Source organism: Camelus dromedarius, chromosome 5 (genome assembly GCF_036321535.1).
Source record: "Camelus dromedarius isolate mCamDro1 chromosome 5, mCamDro1.pat, whole genome shotgun sequence".
Classification (NCBI taxonomy): Eukaryota; Metazoa; Chordata; class Mammalia; order Artiodactyla; family Camelidae; genus Camelus; species Camelus dromedarius.
Window position 1 is genome coordinate 22,688,451 of NC_087440.1, and position 20,265 is coordinate 22,708,715.

General features: G+C 53.2%; 2 protein-coding genes across 3 annotated transcripts in view; one reads left to right on the forward strand and one right to left on the reverse strand.

Moving 5' to 3' along the window:
- Window positions 1-4,227: 4,227 nt before the first annotated feature.
- On the reverse strand, window positions 4,228-18,809 carry DISP2 (dispatched RND transporter family member 2). Its single transcript, XM_031453305.2, has 8 exons — window positions 18,581-18,809; window positions 13,327-13,656; window positions 13,011-13,040; window positions 12,738-12,861; window positions 12,351-12,466; window positions 12,041-12,168; window positions 11,565-11,662; window positions 4,228-10,284 (listed from the first exon to the last, which is right to left on the reverse strand). The coding sequence occupies exons 1-8, from the start codon at window positions 18,694-18,696 to the stop codon at window positions 7,018-7,020; spliced, it is 4,209 nt and encodes a 1,402-aa protein (XP_031309165.2). The 5' UTR covers window positions 18,697-18,809; the 3' UTR covers window positions 4,228-7,017.
- CCDC9B (coiled-coil domain containing 9B) overlaps window positions 9,326-20,265 on the forward strand; it is a 34,070-nt gene continuing 23,130 nt past the window's right edge. The window contains exon 1 of one of the 2 annotated variants that reach the window (XM_064485735.1): window positions 9,326-9,405. The gene's annotated coding sequence lies outside the window, so the exon portion shown is untranslated. Of the gene's footprint in view, window positions 9,457-20,265 lie in introns of both variants that reach the window. The other variant, XM_064485734.1, reaches the window with a different exon arrangement.

Consider the following 20,265-nt stretch of genomic DNA (forward strand, 5'->3'; position numbering starts at 1 on the left):
GATGGGCGGAAAACTACACGTTACAGGGTGGAGAGTGGCAGCTTAAGTTTGGAGAGTGCCTGTGAGCTGAAATACCTGAAATCCAGAACTTAAGCTGAGATTCAAAGCTACTCCTAGCGAACAGGGCAGAGTTCTCCACCACTTAAAATGCACTAATTCATTTCACCCAGTAAATATGTATTGAGCACCTGCTCTGTGCCAGACCACTACTCAGTGGGCAGATGAGATGGGAGCAGCAAATACCAAGACTGACCTGGGCTCTGCCCTCCTGGAGTTTACAATCTAGGAAAGAGCAAATAATCACACAAACTCGTCAATTATATATCAGTTAAGCTGGGGAAAAAATATTTACTAACTGTAGTAAAACTATGAGGGAAAAGTACAATGTGCTGTGAGAGAGAAAAGCAGGGAAATCTAGTTTAAAGTGCAGAGTCAGGGAAGACATCTGAGATGATGTTTGACTAATAAAGGATGAGTGGGAGGTAATCAGATGAAGAATCGGGGAGCTAGGAGAAATGCAAAGTCCCAAGGCAGGAATGGGCTTTTCCTAGAGGGACTAAAAGAGGAGAGGAGAATGGTACCCATAACGCTGGTGAGATAAGAAGTTGAATGACAGTCTTTATAGGCCAAAGGTAAAGAGACTTTTTCCTTAACAGTAATTAGAAGTCATTAAAGTATTAGAGCAGGAGAGTGTCATTCAATTTATGTTTTAAAAAGCTCATTCTGGCTAATCCATGGAGAATGGATTGAAGGGGAACAAGAGTGGAATTAAAGAGACAGTTGGAAGGCTACTGTAATCATTCAAGTGATAGATGATGGTGGCTTGACCATGATGGTGGTGGTGGTAGTAGAGCTGGAGAGAGGCAGACATATTTAAGACAGATTTTGGAAGTAGAATCTCAGGACTCAGTTCTAGATTGGATGTGGGGCAAGGAGGGATAACGGGGAGGGAGAGCTTAAGGATGACTCCCAAGCTTGAATAATTGTGTGGCTAGAGTCATCATTTTGTATTGGGAAGAGATTGAGAGTTCAGTTTTGAACACAGTAAATCTGAAATGTCTTTGAGACATTGAAGTGGCGCTGTCAAGTAGGCAGGTGAAAATGCAAGCTTTGAACCCAGGGGAAAGTCTGGGTTGGAGATTTCCTCTTAGGAGTCATGGGTATATGTATGTATTTAAAGCTATGTTATTGGATGAGATCACCCCGGGAAGAAGTGTACAGAGAGCCTTAAGACCAATGGTAGGGACAAGCAGTACTTAGAAGGTGCAGTGATAAGAAGGTGCCAGCCAGGAAACCTGATAAAGAGGTGCCAGAGAGGTGAGAAGAAAACAAAATAAAAGGGTGGTGTCCTAGAAACTGAGAAGGAGGAAATGGTAAACTGCTGAAGAATGGAGTGGTAAACTATCGAAAATAACTGAAAGGGCAAGCAAGATAAGAACTAAAAAGGATCCATTTATTTTAGCAACAAAGAAGTCATTGGTGAGGAATTCTGGTGGAGAGACTGAAATGAAACCACGTTGGAACAGGCTGAAGAGTACACGAGAGATGTGGGAGTAGTAGAGATGGCAGGTGCAGAAGAGAGTTTGTGAATGGAGTAGGCAACTGGGCAGCAACTGGAGGTGGGTTGTGGGGGTCAAGGAAGGGATTTTTGTAACTGTAGATAATAGTGGATACATGTGCTGATGGAATGAGCCAGCTGAGAGGAAGAAGAGGATGCTTCAGGAGGAAGATGGGATGACCAAATGAGCAAAGTCATAGAGAAAGGGGTAAGGAAGGTGGTACCTAGAGTAGCATCTTCAAATTCTTGTTCCTGTACCCCCACAAAATATATATTTTTCAAATATACCCACTTCATTTTTAGTTGATGCCTAAGTTATTTCATTATTTTAAATAGGTATAAAGGACACATTTCCTGACTGTTGTATATGCTCTTTATTCATTTCTAAACTTTTTTCTCTTGGTGTGTCATTTTGGATAATTTCTATTGTTTTGTCTTTGAGTTCACTAATCTGTTGTTCTTAAATGTTGAAACTGTTGATTCCATCCAATGACTTTTTTTTTAATCACAGAAATTTTAGTTTTCATCTCTACAGGTTCAATTTGGGTATTTAAAACATATATATATATATATATATATACTTTCCAAGTCTCTACTTAGCATATGGAATGCAATTATAATGTGGATGGATGGAACACATATGAATATATGTGTGAACATATGGAATACACTTATAATAGTATTTTGATGTTCTTGGCTTTGCTCTCTCCAGGACTTCCTCAAGCCAAGGAGGTGTCCTTTTATTTGTTTTTTTATACTGCAGAGAGAGGTGCCAGAGTAGAAGCAGAATGAAGGAAGAGTCAACCGGGAAAGTGCAAGTTGGGAAGGAGAACTGGCTGACCTTAGGTTCCTTCTTAGGCTGATCAGTATGTGGAGAGTGAACATATGAAGGAAACTCTTGAAATTGATTCCCTTAAAACTATCTATAGCCACCTACCTTCTAGAAAGTGTTCACGTCCTTATGGGAATGCAAGCCCTAGTTGAAGACCTCTGATACAAAGTGTGTGGAGCCATTGATGGGGCCATTACTGCTTCCTTCTTTGTAATAGAAGGGAGGGGGAGAGAAGCCAGCAGGAGCAGGATAGGTAAGTTGGGGACTTGATGCCTTGAAGGTGAAGTAATTTCAACCTGATGCCTCCAGTTTTCTTTTTAAAGAATGAGTTTTTCGTCTACTGAAAGTGAGGGCATGGGGTGGTGAAGGGCATCTGATGTTTGAGGCAGATAGAGAAAGTATGAAATGATCATTGCAAAGAATGGAAACCATTAACTAGAATGGAGACGAGCTAGACAGGGATGAGGCTCTGGTTGAGACTGGTGGTCATGAATTCCAATCTACATCAGTCTGCCCAGCTGAGTGGTTTTCTTTAGCAATCCTGAAACTCTTGTTTGATGTTTGTGAATTTGATTAAAATGCTGACCTTTTCCCTATGTTGAGGTATAAGGTGAATAATCACACAGAGGCCTGATGATAATGATAAGTTTATCAAGGTCCTTCCAGGGCTCTTCAGCACAGGGTGGCTTGGGACAGCCAGTCATTTACATATCACACAGTGGCTTTTGTTTCTCATCTTCCCAGTGATTTGAGTTACAATTTCTCCTCTTAAGCGTAAACACCTCCAACACCTTCAGTTACTGTCGTCCCTGTGAACAAGGGTGAGGGATGTCTGTTGTTTCTACCCCCAAGCAAAGGGGATCTTGATGCATGGCGTGGGGGCCAGAGAGCTTGTCATTGACCACGTGTATTATCAAAAGCTGAGATAAGCCCACCATGGAAGAAAAGATCAGAAACTCCCCAGTGTGTCCTCTTTCCTGATACCCTTCCCCTGCCTCCCTGTCTTGTCATGCACCGGGAGAGGATGGAATGAGTTGGAGGGGGCTGAGGATGTTTGGCTTATAAATCTCTTGTGAGATGTCTGTTTCAGAATCAGGCTCAAGCTGAGATATTGCCTCATATCATGGTATGGGATAGGCCATCTGCCAGTAAAATCTAAGATGTTGCCAGTCAAATTAGTCTCTAACCTTGTCCCCAAAGTGCCACAGCCATGGAAGGATGAGTTTTCCTGTAGTAACAAACTACACCAAGTTACATTTTTAAAACATACAGCACACACACTCATCTCTGGGTGTGAGTTCATGAATCTGTGGCACAGATAGGAGAAATGACCTCAAGTCCCAAAAGAGTGTTAAAGGAGGGTCTCAGTGTTAAGAAGCCATTTCTTGAATGCTCCAGAGCAAGCATGAATGTTTTGGCTGGTTTCCCCTGCCTGCCTCATAGCATCTGTCCAAGCCTCTCCCCATATGTGTGTTGAGGGCCATACACTCACTGTAACCACCCATAATGATAATAAATAGATCTGCTAAAACTCAAAGGAAATGGAAAATGCTTCACATCCTGCTTTCCAAACTTGGGGCTAGAGAGGAGGGCTAGATGATCCACTGGTGTGGGTGGGATGCCTGCTGTCGGCTTGGGCCACTCTAGGTATGAGGTGATGGTTTAGATTACCACTGGGTTCTTCCAGTCCTTTGGGCCTGGCTGTGTAAAGAACAAATCCAGTCGGTACCTCAGCTGCTCTGGCTCATCTGCCTTCCTGAAGGGTTGTGTGGCCATGGCCTGCACGGATGGAGCCCAGAAATCCCCAAGGAGGGCCCTCGGTTGTACCCAGATCCTTGATGCCCACCCCACCCACCCCTTCATATACTCTCAAACATTTCAGTGGTTGTGTTTGGGCCAAGTTTTTGAAGCTTCAGTCCCAGACATCAGTGTCTCTCCCTGCAAGAAATGAAAGAGAGTGTAGGGGAGCAGGTTCTTTTGGTCCAGGGCCCTGCTGCCCTCCCACAACATGGGGCAGAAGAGCCATGGTGAATCACTGAGAGGCAACTAAGATGCTGGACTGTCTTGAGTCAAGGCCCGACTTCTGCTCATGCTCAGGAGGAAGAGCTCCCTTGTCCTCCTGGCTGATGGTCCCAGTTGAGACTAGCGCTCTCTCAGTCTGGCTGTGAGAATACAGAAGGATCCAGTCCATGATGTAGAGAAGCCAGGACAGAGAGGCTGACTTTTACTCGGACATGAAGAGAAGGAGGTCCCAGCAGACCTCCAGGGAGATGGTCCAGGTTAGGTGCTAGTCACTGCCTCTCCTTCCTGGTATCAGGAGTCAGATGGGTTTCATTTACTTATCGTGCAAAGGAGTTGACGTAACTGTCACTCCTGCCCGTGGTCTTCTGTCTCTTCCACAACTCCCATGTCACTGGGCTTTCTGCTCCACTTCTCACGGGCTCCTTGGAGTTGGAGGTAGGTCTCAACAATATTGGAAAAACAAAACAAAACAAAACAAAACAAAAACACCCCCCGATTTGCCTCCAGCTCTGCCACAGACTGATCCTAGAAAAACCCCTTCCCCTCTGTGATGCTCAACCATAAAATGACCTGGATCAGTGTTTTTCATACCACATTCTGTGGAGCTGCCAGGAGCCTGAAGTGTCCCCAGGGCCCCATGAAAGGCGCAGTAGAAAGTGAGGCTGACTTGGCTCTGTACTGCCCCCACCAGTGCCCACCAGAGTGGCTGCTTTTTATCTGCTTTATATCCTGTGTGTCCACATAAGGATTCTTTGAAGAAAGGTCCTAGGGCTTCAAAGTTTGAAAACTGCTGAAATAAATGATTGTTAAGGTCCCTTCCAGTCTGAGATACTTGGACTTCTGATGCCCAGCTCAAGTTATTCCTCCTCTAGGAAGCCTTCCTGGTTACCAGTTCTGGGTACCTGAGCTCCAGCAGTACTCATGGTGACAGGCATATGGCCCTCAGCACGGCCTGGTGCCGTCAGTGACCCACTGAAGCCTGCATGTATGTGTGAGCTGTTTCCTCAGCTAGATGGTGAGCTCCTTAAGGGCAGATGTTCAACTTTCCTTCCGCAGCTCTGTCCCCTTGCAGTGCTGTCTGCAGAGTTGGTGTTCAGTGAAACTGCTGATGCTCCAGGCGTCATGAGCTCTCATGCGGGATAAAACCTTCCAGAGAGACACTTTACTTTGGGGAGAGGGAGCCAGCCTTTGGTCTGTGGAGTGCCCCCAGAGAGATCTGTCCTTAGAAGCTGGGATCCTGACCTAGGGAATAGCTTCAGACTTACTCCCAAAGAGGGCAGGCCTGAGCTCCTGCCTTTACTGAACTCTGCTCAACCTCTGCTGCCCTCAATGCCTCTCCTGGCAGGGGCTTTCCACACACAGTGGCCATTGGAAGGGATATGTCCCGACTCTGACCCTGGGAATCAGATCAGCCTGAATGCCTCCCGGATAGTAGGCATCTCAGCTGGAGCTGGAGGGAAGCAAAGGGGAATTGGGGAGGAAATCCAGGCATGCTCAGACTGGGGCTCTTTCTGGAGATGGAGGCCCAAAGGGAGGAGGGAGGGGAGTTTACTCAGCAACACGTGCAAGGCAGGTTGCTAGAGAATGTCACAGGTGAAAGATCAAGACAGGCACAGGCCAATGTCCCTGGGGCAGGCAGCCAGGAGGAGAGTGCAGCTGTGGTGGAGTGAGTCAGGAAACCTGCTCAGCCATTTACTAGCTATGTGGCTTTGTGTAAATTACTTAACCTTACTAGTCTCAACACCTTTACCTATAAATCGGGGGCAAAAGGACTGGGCCAACTGCAGGCTACCCCATACTGAAATGGTGATATTCCCAGGAAACAATGGGTGTGGAAGAGTTTTCTGTTAAAGAAAAGATGCAGGGCATAAAGGATTCCTATTTGTTAATAGGGGAGAGGACTCTTCCGTGCCAGAGCAGCTTCCTGTGAGGGACCATCCAGCAATTTAGGGATGCTCTGAGGCTGACCGTCCTCCTCCAGCTTCATTCCCAGCAGCCATTTCTGTCTGGCCTTGACAAATTTCTGGTCAGATTGGGGAATGTGAGGGGGGCAGGGCAGTTCAGGCCAGAGGCCTTAGCCCAATTCTGGCCCAGAGAAGCTCCCCAAAGAGAAAGAAGTATCCTGATAAAGAACCCCTGGAAGGCGTGAGGCCCAGGGGGGTGCTGAGATTTCCCAGGGCTCTTTTGGTTGGTGAGGTGTCCCTGCAGGGTCCCAAGGACTGGGTCCCTTAGTCTCACTGAACTTGCCACTTGGCATGGGGGTTGGGTCAGCCTTGCCTAATACATAGAGGTACACATCTGGTTTTCCCCCTTCCACAGTGTGGGTCCTGGTTGGCACTGTGGGGGCAGATGAGCCCTCAGCAGATCATGAGGAGAGCTTGGCTTTTCATTCCAAAGACCTTCCCCACTGAATCCTCCAGATGTGGGGAGTAAGCAGCAGCCCAGGCCAAGGCTGGATCATCTGGCAGGCTGGAAATCCACAGCTGGAGGGTGAGCCTTCTTCATGCTGATGTGGAGAAACACCAGCAGGCTCCAGCCTGGTGCTGCCCCTGCAGTGTCATCCCTGACAGGCTCTGTGCTCCAGTCCAGCCTCCCAGGGCCTCCCTCAGCTACTGTAGCCTGAAGTGTAGGTACTGGGCCTGCGCAGCCAAACGTCTGGCAGATCTGGCTGGCTGTTAGGCAGCACCACAGGGCTGCCATCCCCTGGCCCCCCACGGCCCTTCCAGGACGAGCTGCTCTGGTGGGAGGCAGGCAGTGATGGATCATACACAGTCTCCCGCAGTGCCAGCCACAGGGTGTCCCGCTTCTCATTCAGGTGGCCTCGCTCAGGTACTGTTGGCTCAGTTTCGTCCGCATCCTCTGGGGAGGCACCCACGGAATCCTGCACGCGGGCACTTGGCTCAGAGGTGCTTAGGCAGGTCTCGTCAGAGACGCTGAGCCCCTCCAGGGTGCTGGCTGAGGAGCAGAGACAATCTGGAGGCTCCACAACCTGGGGCTGGGGCTTGGGGGAGTGGGTTGGGGCTTCTGGTAAGGGCTGCACTGGCTCAGCCTTCTGCCCTTGGGAGTCCTGCCTGGTCCGGGTTTTGGGGCTGGGGCCAACCTGCTTATAGGGTGAGGAGGTCTGCAGGGCTGGGCACTGCCTGAAGACTGCCTGGTGGTCCAGGAACAGCTCCCGTGGGGAGGCAGGGGCCAGTGGAGGCCTGGAGCAGCAGGGGCCATCATGCAGCTGTAGATCCTCAGAGAGCACTGAAGGCCGGTGGGATAGCTTGCTGGTGGCTGTACTGGTGTCAAAGCTGGGGCTCCGGCGCTGTGCCAGGGGCTGTAACTCATACTGCTCTGAGCAGGACCCGGGTGCCCCTCCCACTGGCCCTGGTCGTGGGCGGCCTGCCTTCTCCGGACCAGGTTCCCCACTTCCAGCGTCCCACGGCAGGTGGGCACAAGGCCAGAGGATCTGCCCACAGTTTTTCTCTGGTCCAAAGAAACAGCACAGAGATTGAAAGAAGAAGCTGGCAAAGCCGCAGCTGACACACTTGACCATCATGAGGACGATGCCCAGCTTGCGATAGAGCAGCACCGTGGCAGGGAGCATGAGCACACCGGCTGCGAACAGAGCTGCAGCCCCCACTGCCGTGGCACAGCTGGTCTGGCGCAGTGAGAAGGCCACGCGGCTCAGGCGGTCAGGGTGTGGGCACAGGTGATAGGAGATGCAGTAGTTGACAGTGAAGTCTACCGAGAGGCCCACAGAAGCAGAAAGAAAGAGGGCCTCGGCAGTGTTGAGCTGCCACTCGAGCAGAACCAGGAGCCCCACAGTGAGCAGCACGGTGCCTGCCACAGCTGCCACGGAGAACAGGCTAAGAGGAACATTCCAGGTGCCCAGCAGCAGTGTGGCAAAGGCCAGCGCCAGAGCCAGGCCCAGCACCACAGCAGGCTCGGTGCTCAGGCTGTGCTGCAGGCTGTACAGCTCCAGATGGCTCGTGAACCAGCCCCGGCGGAGGCCAGGAGGTGCCCTGCCCAGCTCTGCTGCCAGCCAGTGGCTGACCTCAGTGTAGAAGTGGTGGGCCTGGGTGTAGTCGGGACTATACTGGAAGTTGGTCTGGAACTGCAGGACCAAGGCGGCCAGATTGCCCTGGGTGTTGAAGCGGAGTCCCAGGTCACGGGTGCTCTCGGGGTCTTGCTCCAGAGCCATCATCTTGAGGCAGTGTAGGAAAAGCTGGGGGGCCCAGGGGAAGCCTGAGTGGCCACAGCAGAGGCCAGGCCCCATGCGGGCACACCTAGGGCTCTCCATCCAGTGCTGGAGGGCCTCCACGAAGCACAACGTGGACCAGCCCTCCGGCTGGGCCCCAAAGAAGCTCTGATTCCGTGCTCCGTGGCAGAGTGCCAGCAGCCAGCGCTGGGCCTCAGGACCGCTGGCCGAGAAGGCCGGGTCACTCACCATTGAGCTGTTGCTGCGAGGGTCCAGGGGGTCACCGGTGTCCACGGGCAGGATGCCCCACACCAAAACTACGGGCATGTGGCCACCCTCGCCCTGAGGCAGCTGCTGGAACAAGAACTGCTGGCGGTACTCGGCGTCGAAGCGCTCGAAGGGGTGGCTGGGCCGGAAGACCTGGCCGCCGGGCGGCGGCAGAGTGGGCAGCCGCAGGCGCGGGCTGACGCCGGCGATGTAGGCGCCCCCTGCCGCCAGCGCGGCGAACCAGCAGATCCAGATGTAGCGGAACTTGATGACGCCACAGGGCAGGAGGCGCTGGAAGAGCAGGCGCGAGGTGCTGGCGGCCGCCCTCCGCAGGCCGCGGAGCCGCCGGTGCAGCGCCAGCGCCAATCGGCGGGGCGCACTGCCGCCCCACGGGCCCCGCGCCCCCGACGCACAGCCGCGCGCCAGGTAGCGCTCGTGGAGCACGGCCGAGGAGGGCAGCCAAGCCAGCGTGAGCGCCAGGTGCGCCAGCACAGCCGTGCCCATGTAGAGGGCGAAGCAGCGCAAGACCGGGAGGCGGCTCAGGTAGCTGGCGTAGAAGGCGGCGCCGGTGGTGAGGCCCGAGACCAGCAGCAGGTAGCCGAAGTGGTGCATGGTGCGGCCCACTCGCTGCGCCAGCCCCCCGGAGGGCAGCTGGCTCTTGCTGAGGCGCCACAGGTCGAAGAAGATGAGGGTGTGGTTGGCACAGACGCTGCTCAGCAGGACGAGGGCCGCCAGATTGACAAAGGGGAAGTAGGCCATCCGGAAGGCCACTCGATAAAGAAAAAAGGCAACCAGCAGGGAGCCCAGCACCCCGAGCAGCACCATGAGTGTGAGGAAGAGGGAGCGCAGGTAGAGGGCGATGCTGAGGAAGATGGCAGCCAGGGCCAGCAAGGGGTATACCGTATCCTGGGCCAGGTAGTGCCTCAGCAGCTCCTGCTTAAGGCCCAGGTCCATGCCAGTGATGGATGTGTAGTTGTCAGAGAGCCCCCAGGGAGCAACCAGGCGATCCAGGTAGATGCCCATCATGGAGGCACCCTTTGGGGTGGGCAGGAAGAGCAGGCTGTACTTGAGGGAGGGCACCTGGTAGTCAGCAGTCTGGGGACTCAGAAAGTCCCTGTCCAGCAGAAAGTGCAGGAGTTGGTAGACAGCACTGCTCCGGGAGCACTTGGTGGGAACCTGGGCACAGTGTGGGGGCTTGTCCTTCCCGGGTCCCAGACAAGAGGGCACCAGGGCACCGCGGTGGTAGTAGAGGGCACAGGCCCGCAGCAGGGCCAGCGTGCGGGCTGTGTCAGCTTGAGTAGTGTCCAGGCAGGAGGAGCGGTTGGAGAGTACGGCCACATAGTTGCCCAGGGACCAGCTGGGGCAGCACTCGTTGGCTGCCGTACGGCGGCACAGAGCCCCAAAGCGGGTATGGGAGCGGATCTGCAGGGCACACACAGCAGGAGAGAGCTCAGGGGCAGTGTGGGGGCCCAGGTTTCCCCAGCGCTGCCTGAGGCCCTCTCACCTCCTTACAGTCTGCAGGACAGATACAGAGAGGTATCTTGACAGCTCAGCAAAACCTGGTTGATCAGGCCCAGGTTCCAGCAGCTACATCTTGACTACATCAAAGGAGTGTCAGGAGTGCTGCCCTGAGAGATCTTGCCCTTAGGGCCCCTGCAGGTCATATGCCCCAACTTGGCACTGCCTGAGCCAGGAGTAGGAGTGGAAGCGACAGCCTCAGATGGAACAGGGCCAAAAGCCCAGGGAACTGGAAACAAATGGTGAGAAAAGTGGAGGCCAAAACATTCCAGGATAAAGGTCACTGCCAAACCCTAGCCCCTACCTCTGTCCACTGGTCTGCTTAAACCTTCTGAAGGACAGAGCTGTTTCCTTTCCAGAACTCATGCCCGTTTTTCTCTCCCACCCTTCACAACATCTCGTGTAGTAACAGAGAGTGCCAGCCTGGGAATTAGAGACCCTGTCCCGGCTATGTGGCATTGGGCCTGAGATCTTGGTGACAATAGTAACATTTACTGAGTGATTATTATTGCCAGTCATTATGCTGTATTTTTACAAATTCTATCTTGTTTCATTGTCACAACATCCCTATGAGGGCCATACCATTATTATTCCCATTTTATATATACAAAGACTGAGGCACTGAGAGGTTAAGAAACATGCCTGAAGTCACACAGCTAAGGAATATTAGAGCTGGCCATGAATTCAGGCATCTGACTTCAGAGCACATGTTCTCAACCAGTGTCTTTTTGTCCTTCAGATACCCTTGAGTGGGGTGAGTGGCTTGGGCTACTCAGTGATGTTCACACTGTTTTCAGTAGCAAACCTTTATCCAGATATTATGGTACATGGTTCTCCAGCTAGCATGGTTGGATTGGCACTGCTTGGGTCGATGGGAGCTGGGGGCCTTGGACCAGGGGCTCCTCAACAGCTCCTGAGGCTTCTTTTCAGGACCTTTTGAAAGTCCCCAGGCTCTACATGGTCTGTCTTCCAGCACCTGTGTCTTGGCTTTTCTGCAAACAGCTGACTCTTCTCTCCCCACCCTAACCCGGAGCCTCTCAGCAGAGTTGCAGTAATTTTCTAAGCAGGGAATGCTCTTCCCCAGTCTGGCCTGAAAGTCCTGGCTCAGCTATGTTTCCTTATGATCAGGTCCCTTGTGCCCCTAGATACCCCCCCATCCCCTGGCACCTCCCCAGCCAGCTCACCTGGTCCTGTTCCATGCGACACATGGAATGAATGGCGTGCAGGTTCCACAGGCTGCCCGCTGAGGTGGACATGAACACCAGCTGTGCATAGCTCTTCTCTGCAACACACCCCCGCCCCCCCCGGAGCTCAGCCCTTTGGCCCCAGGTCCCCGGCCCACCAAAGGGAAGATGCTTACCCAGGGCCATATGAAGTTCAGAATCTCAGGAGCCTGAAACTTGGGCCTGATCCTGGGCCTGCCTCTCTCCTCTGTGCCCCACCCCCATCCAGCTTGACCCTAACAGGCTAGGACACCTGAGACCTTCCTTGTCCTCCCAGCTGTAACCCAACTTCTTTGGCTTGAATGTGACCAGCTGGTCTCCTTCCCCTTCTGTCTGCCCACATTTGTTCTCCTGGGCCCTCCTGTTTTAGTAGTTGGAGAGGGGGGCAGTGGCGGGAAACACCATTAAAGCCAGGAACTGGCCAGGCTGCAGCTTACCAGGAGGGCCGCAGAAGAAACTCTCCTGCCCTCTGTCCTCCAGGGGTTCCACCATCCTCTGAGGCCGGACCATGCCCTCCTGGGCACTGCTCCAGGGTGCAGGGCTCCGAGTGGTGAGGGGGCTTGAGCTGAGGTAGAGAGAAGATCTATGCCAGGTGCCATCAAGGGGCAGGGTGCTCAGAGAAAGCCAGACATCACTGTGCAGGGGCCCCAGCAAGGCCCTCTGACCTACCTTTAGCTTCTCTCTGGAGACCTTGTTCCTTTCCCCCATCCCCCACTCCCAAACAGTGGAAAGTTGGGACCCCATTACCTGTTCAGCTCATGGTCTGGAGAAAGGGAAAGCAGCTTCCTGGGACCTGTGAGGGCCTGCAGCGCTCTCCAGACCACTAGCTTGCGCCCGATGTCCGTGTCCCGAGGCTCAAAGCCCTGCAGGGAGGAAGGCAGAAACGATCAGGGAGGCAGATGGAGAATTCTCCTCCTTTCTCAGCTCTGCCCCTCTAGGTCCCTGAAGCAGGGAGGGCCAGCCTGCCTGCCTGGATTGTTGGACACGAGTATCACCTCTATACCAGCTCCCCAGGTCTCTCTGGAGAGCCCACCACTGCCACTCCACTCCCAGCTGGGCCACTCCACCTTTCTGCCCCAGACTGAGCTGAAGCGGCAAGGCTAGGGGGCCTTCTCCCTCCCCTTGGCCCCTCACCATCAAGGGCTTGGAGAAGTCGGGTAGCTGGCCCCACAAGAGTCCGGCCAGAGTGCAGAGGAGGATGACAGCCAGACACAGCAGCAGCACGGCCACTGGCCACTCAGCAATCAGCTGGGAATAGCTGGGAAAGAGGAAGAGATCCCATGTGAACTGGTGTTGGGTGCGGTAGCAGGGAGTGGGTGAGCTTAGAAGCCACCAAGAAAGGATGGTGGCATTAAACTGGGCACCAGGCTGGTCACCGCTGGGAATCCAGAGAAAACCCAGGCTTACCTCTTTGGAATCTGGAAGGCCCGTTCCTGTCTGTGGAAGAGAAGAAAAGACACTTGCTTGTCAGAGTCCTCTTGTAGGGTGGGAGGTCGGGGTGGAGTGGGGGACAGAGGAAGATGGCATTAATCCTTTTAGGCCTTCCTGCTCCCAAGCTCCAACCCTTCCTTCCTCTTCCATCCAGGCTGCCTCCTCCAGCAGAAGCAGGAGACATCCTGGGCTGCCTCCTAGTAAAGGAGTCCGGAGCCCAGGGGGTCAGCCCCACTTTTAAGCCCTGCCCCACCTTCCAGGGCAGCTGGCAGGCTACTGGATCCCTCCTTACCTGACGCTGACCACATGGTGCTGCACAGACGGCGGCTTCCAGGCCCCATCACGCTGTGAGGGGGCTGGGGAAGGGCTGAGGCTGGAGCCATGGGAACACAGTGCTGCCCGGTCCCCAAGCCCTGGCAGGGAGCTGCCCCCCCGGTATTCCTGTGGTGGCCGGGGATAGGTGAAGTGGGAGGGGGCCAAGGGGCTGGACGGGCCCACAGGCTGGAGGGTGGAAGTTGCTGGTGGGGGTCCCGAGGAAATGGAAGGGTCCTCAAGGGGGCAGCTGTGGAGGGAGCAGCTTTTCTCTGGGCTGGCCTCGGGGGCCACAGCCTTGCTCTGGGACCTGGGGAGAGAGGAGACAGGGAAAATGAGGGTGGGGGACAGTGGTGGTCCACACCACCCCCCAGCATTGCTCAGGAAGCTGCGACGAGGAGACGGGGCTCAGGTTGTTCTGTTACTAGTCCTGGGGAGAGGTGAGGAGGGTGGGGGCTCTGGGTCTACATCCCTAGCCTACCTTTTGGGGTTAATTGTCTCATTCACTCATCTGTCCATGCACCAAAAACACGTTATATGATCTTACTTACTCCTTTAAAAACTCTCCAGGGGAAGTACTTCTGTTCTTCTATAGATTTGAAAACTGAGGTTCAGTGAGACGTGGAGAGCTGGGCCTTGAACCTAGTTCTGACTTGCAATCCTATGCTCTCTCTGCTGTAGTTGTCTCTTCATCCTCTTGTCAGACCTGCTGTACTTTTGTTCCCACCTTGGAGCCTTTGAACTTTCTCCTCCCTCTACTTGGGATGCTCCTCCCCAGATAATTGCATGGCTCACACCCTCTCTTTATTCTGGTCTCAGTTCAACTATTACCTTCTTAGAGAAGCCCTTCCTGACTACTCTCTCTAAATAATCACCCACCAGCTCTCTATCCCCCTGCCTGCTTTATAGTTCTTCCTAGCATTTGCCACAACTGGACATTATATTACATATTATCATGTTTACTGCCTGTCTCTCCTATGGAATGTGAGCTCTGGGAGACCAGGGCCTGATGCATTTGTTCATCTGTGTGTCCTCAGTGCCTTGAGCAGTGCCTTATACACAGAATGTGCCCCAGGGATGCTTGTTGAATGAATGCTGAGTGCTGGACAGGCTGCTAAGAGTGGTGCTAGGACGAATAAGGCCCAGTCCTTGTCCTCCAGGCACTCATGGTAGGTGGGAGATGGGGAAGGTTCAGCATGTTGAGTGCTGTGAGTGAGAAAGTCACAGAGGGCTGAAGGGGCCCAGAGGAGGGTCCAACCTTGTTGGGGGAGGAGGAGTCAGGGAAAGCTTGGCAGAGGCAACTACTGCCCTTCCACCAACCCTGGGCCTTGGGGCAGACGGTTTGCTTTGCAAGGGTGTACACAGTTGGGAGAGGGAGTTGGGACCCCCGAGGAGTTTGCCAGGGAGGAGTCAGCAATAGATTCCTCTTTCCAAATTACTCATGAACAGCACTCTGTGTGCATGGTCCCAGCCCCACTCCTTGGGTGCAGGGGGAGATGGAGTATCACCCCAGTGGCAGGATTGCCAGACATAGGACAGAAGATGGCCAAAGAATAGATTGCCTGAGGGGTTCTGGGTTGGCCAGGAAGTCTTCCTCCCATCTGCCGGGCTCACCTGGCCTGCTGGAACTTGCATAGCTTCCCTGAGAGAGCCAGCTCTATGCCGAGCCAACTCTGGCTTTCAGTCTTGCTTGCTGCACTGCTGAAGGGACTGTGGGCCAGAGCCCTGGCTATGGTGGCAAGTGGATATTGCCCATGGAGGCTGGGCTCTGCCCAGAGATCAAGTAGTAGAATTGGAAATAATAGGCAAGTTCCACTTTTTTGTCCCGGAAGGCTGGCTGGCGAGCAGTCAGGGGCTGGAGGGTAACCCTCATGCTGAGACTAAAATGGGGGAGCAGTGGAGGTGGGCTCCTAGCTCCATCATCCTTTAGCTCCAGGGCCTTGGGAAAGACACACAATTCTTGGAGCATTTGTATCCTTGTCTGTTGAGGGAGGGTATGAAGATAATGCCCGCCTCCTCAGGTTTACTATGGGAATTAACTGATGTTAACATTTGTGAGGTGCCTGGTGTGGAGCATGTGGAAGACATTTGCTTTCCTGCTTCTTCCCACAGTGCTGCAGGGAGCGTATAGTTTAAGAAGTATATTTATATTTACAATTTGACCTCTTTAGTCACCTCAGATTACTCCATTTGGGAACTTCTCACACCTTGAGAATCTCACTACATATATAATTATAAGTACTTTTATTTTTGTTATCCAAAAACTGCATCAGAATTTGTCTCATGATTTAGATCACTGATTTTTTTTGGAAACTAACTCAACATTTAGAAAAATAGGAATTTGACTAAAGTTGTTCTCAAGCAAGGCCTCACATGACCCCATAAATTTAATGACATAGTGTCCTGGCAGATAAAAGACCTTATGGGGCCATCACCATGAGCCAAAGGGAAGCCTGGAAAATGACCTGGGTTTATGTGTATGAGTGTGGACATCTACTTCTATAAGATTTTCATTTTGCAGGTTTCTTTTGAGCACCTGCCATGTACTTGGCACTGTGCTGGGTCTGGGTTGGATCCTGAAGGCATGAAGGTGTTCCATTAGTCTTGTTCTCCCTCTTTAGAGTAGGACCTGCCTTCCAGAGTCAGGAGAGAGGGGCAGCCATGGTGCCTATTTCAGCGGCCCATGGCCTTAGAGCATTCATTGAGCATTGGGCTTGTCCTAGGAGCCAGGCCCTCAGTTGGAGTGTCAGTTTTTTTTCATTAAGGGAAGCCAGCACTCCAGAGAACAAGAACACTCCCCCTTAACCAGTTTACCAAGTCTCATAGGATTTGGTAGTCTTATGAGCCACCTCCTTTGGTAATCTTAAGGAACTCCCTTTTCCTTAGCTGGCTCCTATTCAAGGGAGATTCCAGCCTCCACCATTGGTTTCCTTCTACTGGGGCCTCCCTGGCCCCAGCCCCTTCCTCTCAATCTCTTCTATCCCTCTCCAGGGGACTAGGATCAGCTGCTCCCAGATCTCACCCTTGTTGACTGTGCTCATCATTGTCATTGTGGCAGAATTTGAAACCCTCCTCATTCTGACTGCTGTAGAACTGGGCCTTTGTCTAAACCCTCCCAAGGAGAAGAGCCAAACTCTTCTCAGAATAAAAGCTTTTTCCTGGCAACCTCTGCTGCCCTGTTCTCTGGAGACCTGGTAATAACATGAGTCAAGCACTCCAGGCCCTGCCTCCCCAGGGGGCTTTCATTCTCACTCAGATCCATGGGATGAGCAACTTCCTGGGCTGCCTCCCTGGACCCACTGGCCTATAAGCCAAGTGACTGGGGCAGGCAGGTAGGGGAATGGAAAGTGATGACACAGGCCTCACCCAAGGCCAAAGTCACAGCAGTCAGAGCCTGGCTAATAGTACCCCAGACACAGAACCCTTACTTGAGAGCCCCGTAAAGGGCAAACGTACATGTGTATTAACCATGCCCGCAAGCCCACAGATACATAGCCATATGGACATCCGTATGATCTGGCAGAGTGGCCAAGACAGATGGGGGAGTTCATGCCACTAGAAAAATAAAGAGGTAATTTTAAGCCCATAATGAAAAAGAATATGAAAAGGAATAAATATATGTGTATAACTAAATCACTATGCTGTACACCAGAAATTAACACAACATTGTAAACCAACTATACTTCAATTAAAAAAAAGTTTCACAAAAAAAAGTAATTTTAAGAACACAAAGAATGAACTATTTCGAATTGCCCTGTAGTCAATGCATTAGTAAAACACTGCATGTGTGTGTGCTGTCTTATTCACTCCCCAGATTGCTACTTAGTTCAGCAGGAGTGTATTTGTGTTTCTTCAGCTGAACTGAGTCCCTTTGCCTGATTTGTCCAGGGTCTCTGCAGAAGTGCAGAGAGGGGCCGGAGATCTCAGGGGGTTGCTAGAAAAGAGCAAGTTGTTCCTGTGCCCAAGTATGACCTCCATGTGCAGGGGAAGTGAGCAAGTGAGCAGACGGGACAGGGCTGATCCTGGGTAAAATGCCCAAGGCAGCAAATGACTCTCCAGCCCCTTCTAGGGAAGCTCCTGTCCCTTGCCCTCCCCTGTCACTGTCCCTGCCTTGTCCTTCCTTGGCTGTTTGGTCAGGCCATAGTCCCAGGCAGCCCCCTGGTCTAGGGAACATATTAATCCTGTGTCTCATCCCCTTGAAGAAAGTTCTGTGCCTTTCAGACTGAAAGGTGGCTAAATCTACCCAGGCTGAACTGTTAACAATAGAGAGAAGAAAACATTTCTCTTAGCTTGTAGGGCCTCCTTTTCACTCTGAGGTACAGAATGTACATTTTAACTGGGGCAGTTTGGAGACTATGTGTCCACCTCTGCTTTTGCTCCCAAAGAATTCTTATTTCAGTCCAGGCTGGAAAGAGAGGCAGTGTCATGTCAGGAAAGAGATTTTGGGGTCGGTAGACCAGGCAGGGCACGGAAATTGCGCCATATTGCTACCTGGCTGGGCTGTTCCCTCACACATATGGTGGAAAGGGACAGGAGAGGCAACAAGATCTGGGCCCTCAGCGGGAAAATGTTCCTCCTGTCCCACCAACCTGGTGCTCCTTCAGGGACGGTAGCGACGGTGGCCTGAGCCTCAGAGCCTGACCACCCAGAACCTCCAATGAGTGCAGGTGGCTGCCACAGGCGGGGACTCGAGCCCACACGTGCGCAGCCGGCCATGCCGGGCAGACTGGAGACTGACAGTGATGGACAAAGACAGACCCCAGCGTGGCAGCCAAGTGTCTGCCTTCCCCAGGACACATACCTTGGCGAGCCTCCCGTCTACAATACCCGCGCATTCTCGAGCACATTGACACGCTTTTGGAACCCGGACTGAGGACACTGCAGGCTTGGGGCTAACTGAGAAGACGCGGGGGCAGGGCCTAGAGGGAGGGGCTCTGGAGGCCGGAGGGGCGGGGTAACAGGGAGCCTTAGAGGTAAGGTAGGAATAGTGGGTGGGGCTGGTCCAGGGGGTGGTGAGAGCGAAGGGAGCTGACAGTAGAGGGTATTAGGGAGAGAGAAAATTAACCCGGCAGAATGAGGGCGTGGCCAGGGGGCCGGGAGTCTGGAGGTGCAGGAAGGGGCTCTGGGAGGGGGTGGGGAATGAATGGGGCGGCATATGGCGGCTACGGGGGATACCTGGGGCGGGGGTTCTGGGAAGGTCTTCGAGCTGGGTATGCGGAGCAGTCCGCCCCTACCTGTCCGGGGAGCTGCCATCTGGGGCCAAAGGCTCCCCCTCGGGCTGCTGCTCCTCTTCCGGACCCGGGCCGGGAGCCGGATCGCTGCTGCTGCTGCTGCCGCTACCACCGTCCATGCCCGTGGGCGGCGCCGCTGTCCGGGCTCTGGTGCTGAAGCGGCGGCGGCGGCTGCGGTAGGCTTATGCGCATGCGTTATAGCCAGGAGGGCCGATCGCTGGGCGGGGTCGACGAGGATCCCAGCCAATGGGCGCGGCACCGGGGGGCGGGGACGGGGCTTCGCGCCGCGCCGCTGCCCTGCGCTGGAGGATAGCTGACTTGAAGACCCAGGTGCTGGTGTTGTGGGCCCCTCTACCCAGCCCGAGTCTGAGAGCTGCTGTTAGGAGTCTGGCCGTCTGGCTGTAGTGCGCACACCGGCCTTTCCTGCGGGGCATCGGTCTTCCTGTAAGAGACCAGGAAGCGCAACCCCAGGCACGGTATAAAGAGCCTCATAACTTGTAACGCAGACTCTTCCTGCCCGAAAGAGGGAGTAGCTCCACGCCGGCACTTCTCTGCTCAGGACGTCGAGGGTTTGAGAGGTTGGGCTTCTTTTAGTCCCACATTTCTCTTGGCTCCACTCAGTGTCCCCTCTTTCCTCATCAGTGGGGCTAAACACTTGCTTAGGTTGAGTCTTCATGTTCGTCTGGACGTGGGTATGCGGCCCTCAGACGTGGAGCCCCTACTCTGTTATTAAAGTGCGGAGTATGGCGGGGGAGAGGGAGAAGAGAGACAGAGAATCCCCAGCTCCTTTTCTTATAACCACCCCACTTCAGCCTGGAAGATACCCAATAGCCACTCACCTCCAGGGTGCTTGGTGCCTCCCCCGCCAGGGAATGGCTGTGAGAGGGGAGGTGTGCTGGGCGGTAGACAGGCCTGGCTAGAAGGCTGTGGTAGCACCAGAACAGATATGGGCAATGTGAGAAGCCTGGGAGTTGGGGAGTGGAGAGGATCCCAGATGTGGGATTTGGATGGGCAGAAGGGTTTCATAGAGAGCAGGCTGTCTGTATGTGTGGGAGGTGCCTTAGCTGAAGAATGGGGCTGGAGAGTCAGAATGCAGGAGTGTTTGGACTATGGGTATCCCTAAACTGTGTGCAAATGCCAGTCTATGCAAGACATAGACCAGTAGGGGATAAGGGTGGGAGAGTCTAGAGGTGTAGAAGTGGTGGTCTGTCCCCTGAGTAGCTTAGTTTGGTTGGAGAGATAAAAAGCCAACCCATTAATTGGTGCCAACTGGGTAGAGTGTGGTCCGGCCCATGTGATGGTTGATATAAGTTGCAGAGAAGGGGACAGTGTGAAAAGAGACAAAGGGCCTCTCTCATTCTAATGAGCATTAGGGAAGGCTTCATGTTGATGGTGGAGCTTTAGCTGGCTTGGAAGGAATGCATTCCTGACCTAGGGTGGGGCAGAGGTGATGGTGGTGGGGAAACTGTGCAAAGTTAAAGAGGCTGGAAAGTTTTGTATATTTTCAGGGTATAGTGAGAAATAACATCTGGACAGTAGGGATCCATTGAAGGCTTCGGATCTGTAGCGTGAGGCATACAAGATGGAACCTTGGAAGGCACACCAGGTCTGGGTATACATGATGGGGTAGAGAAGATAACGGCCATTTTTGAGGTCCTCTGGTGGGAAGGAGAGAGACAGAAATGAAA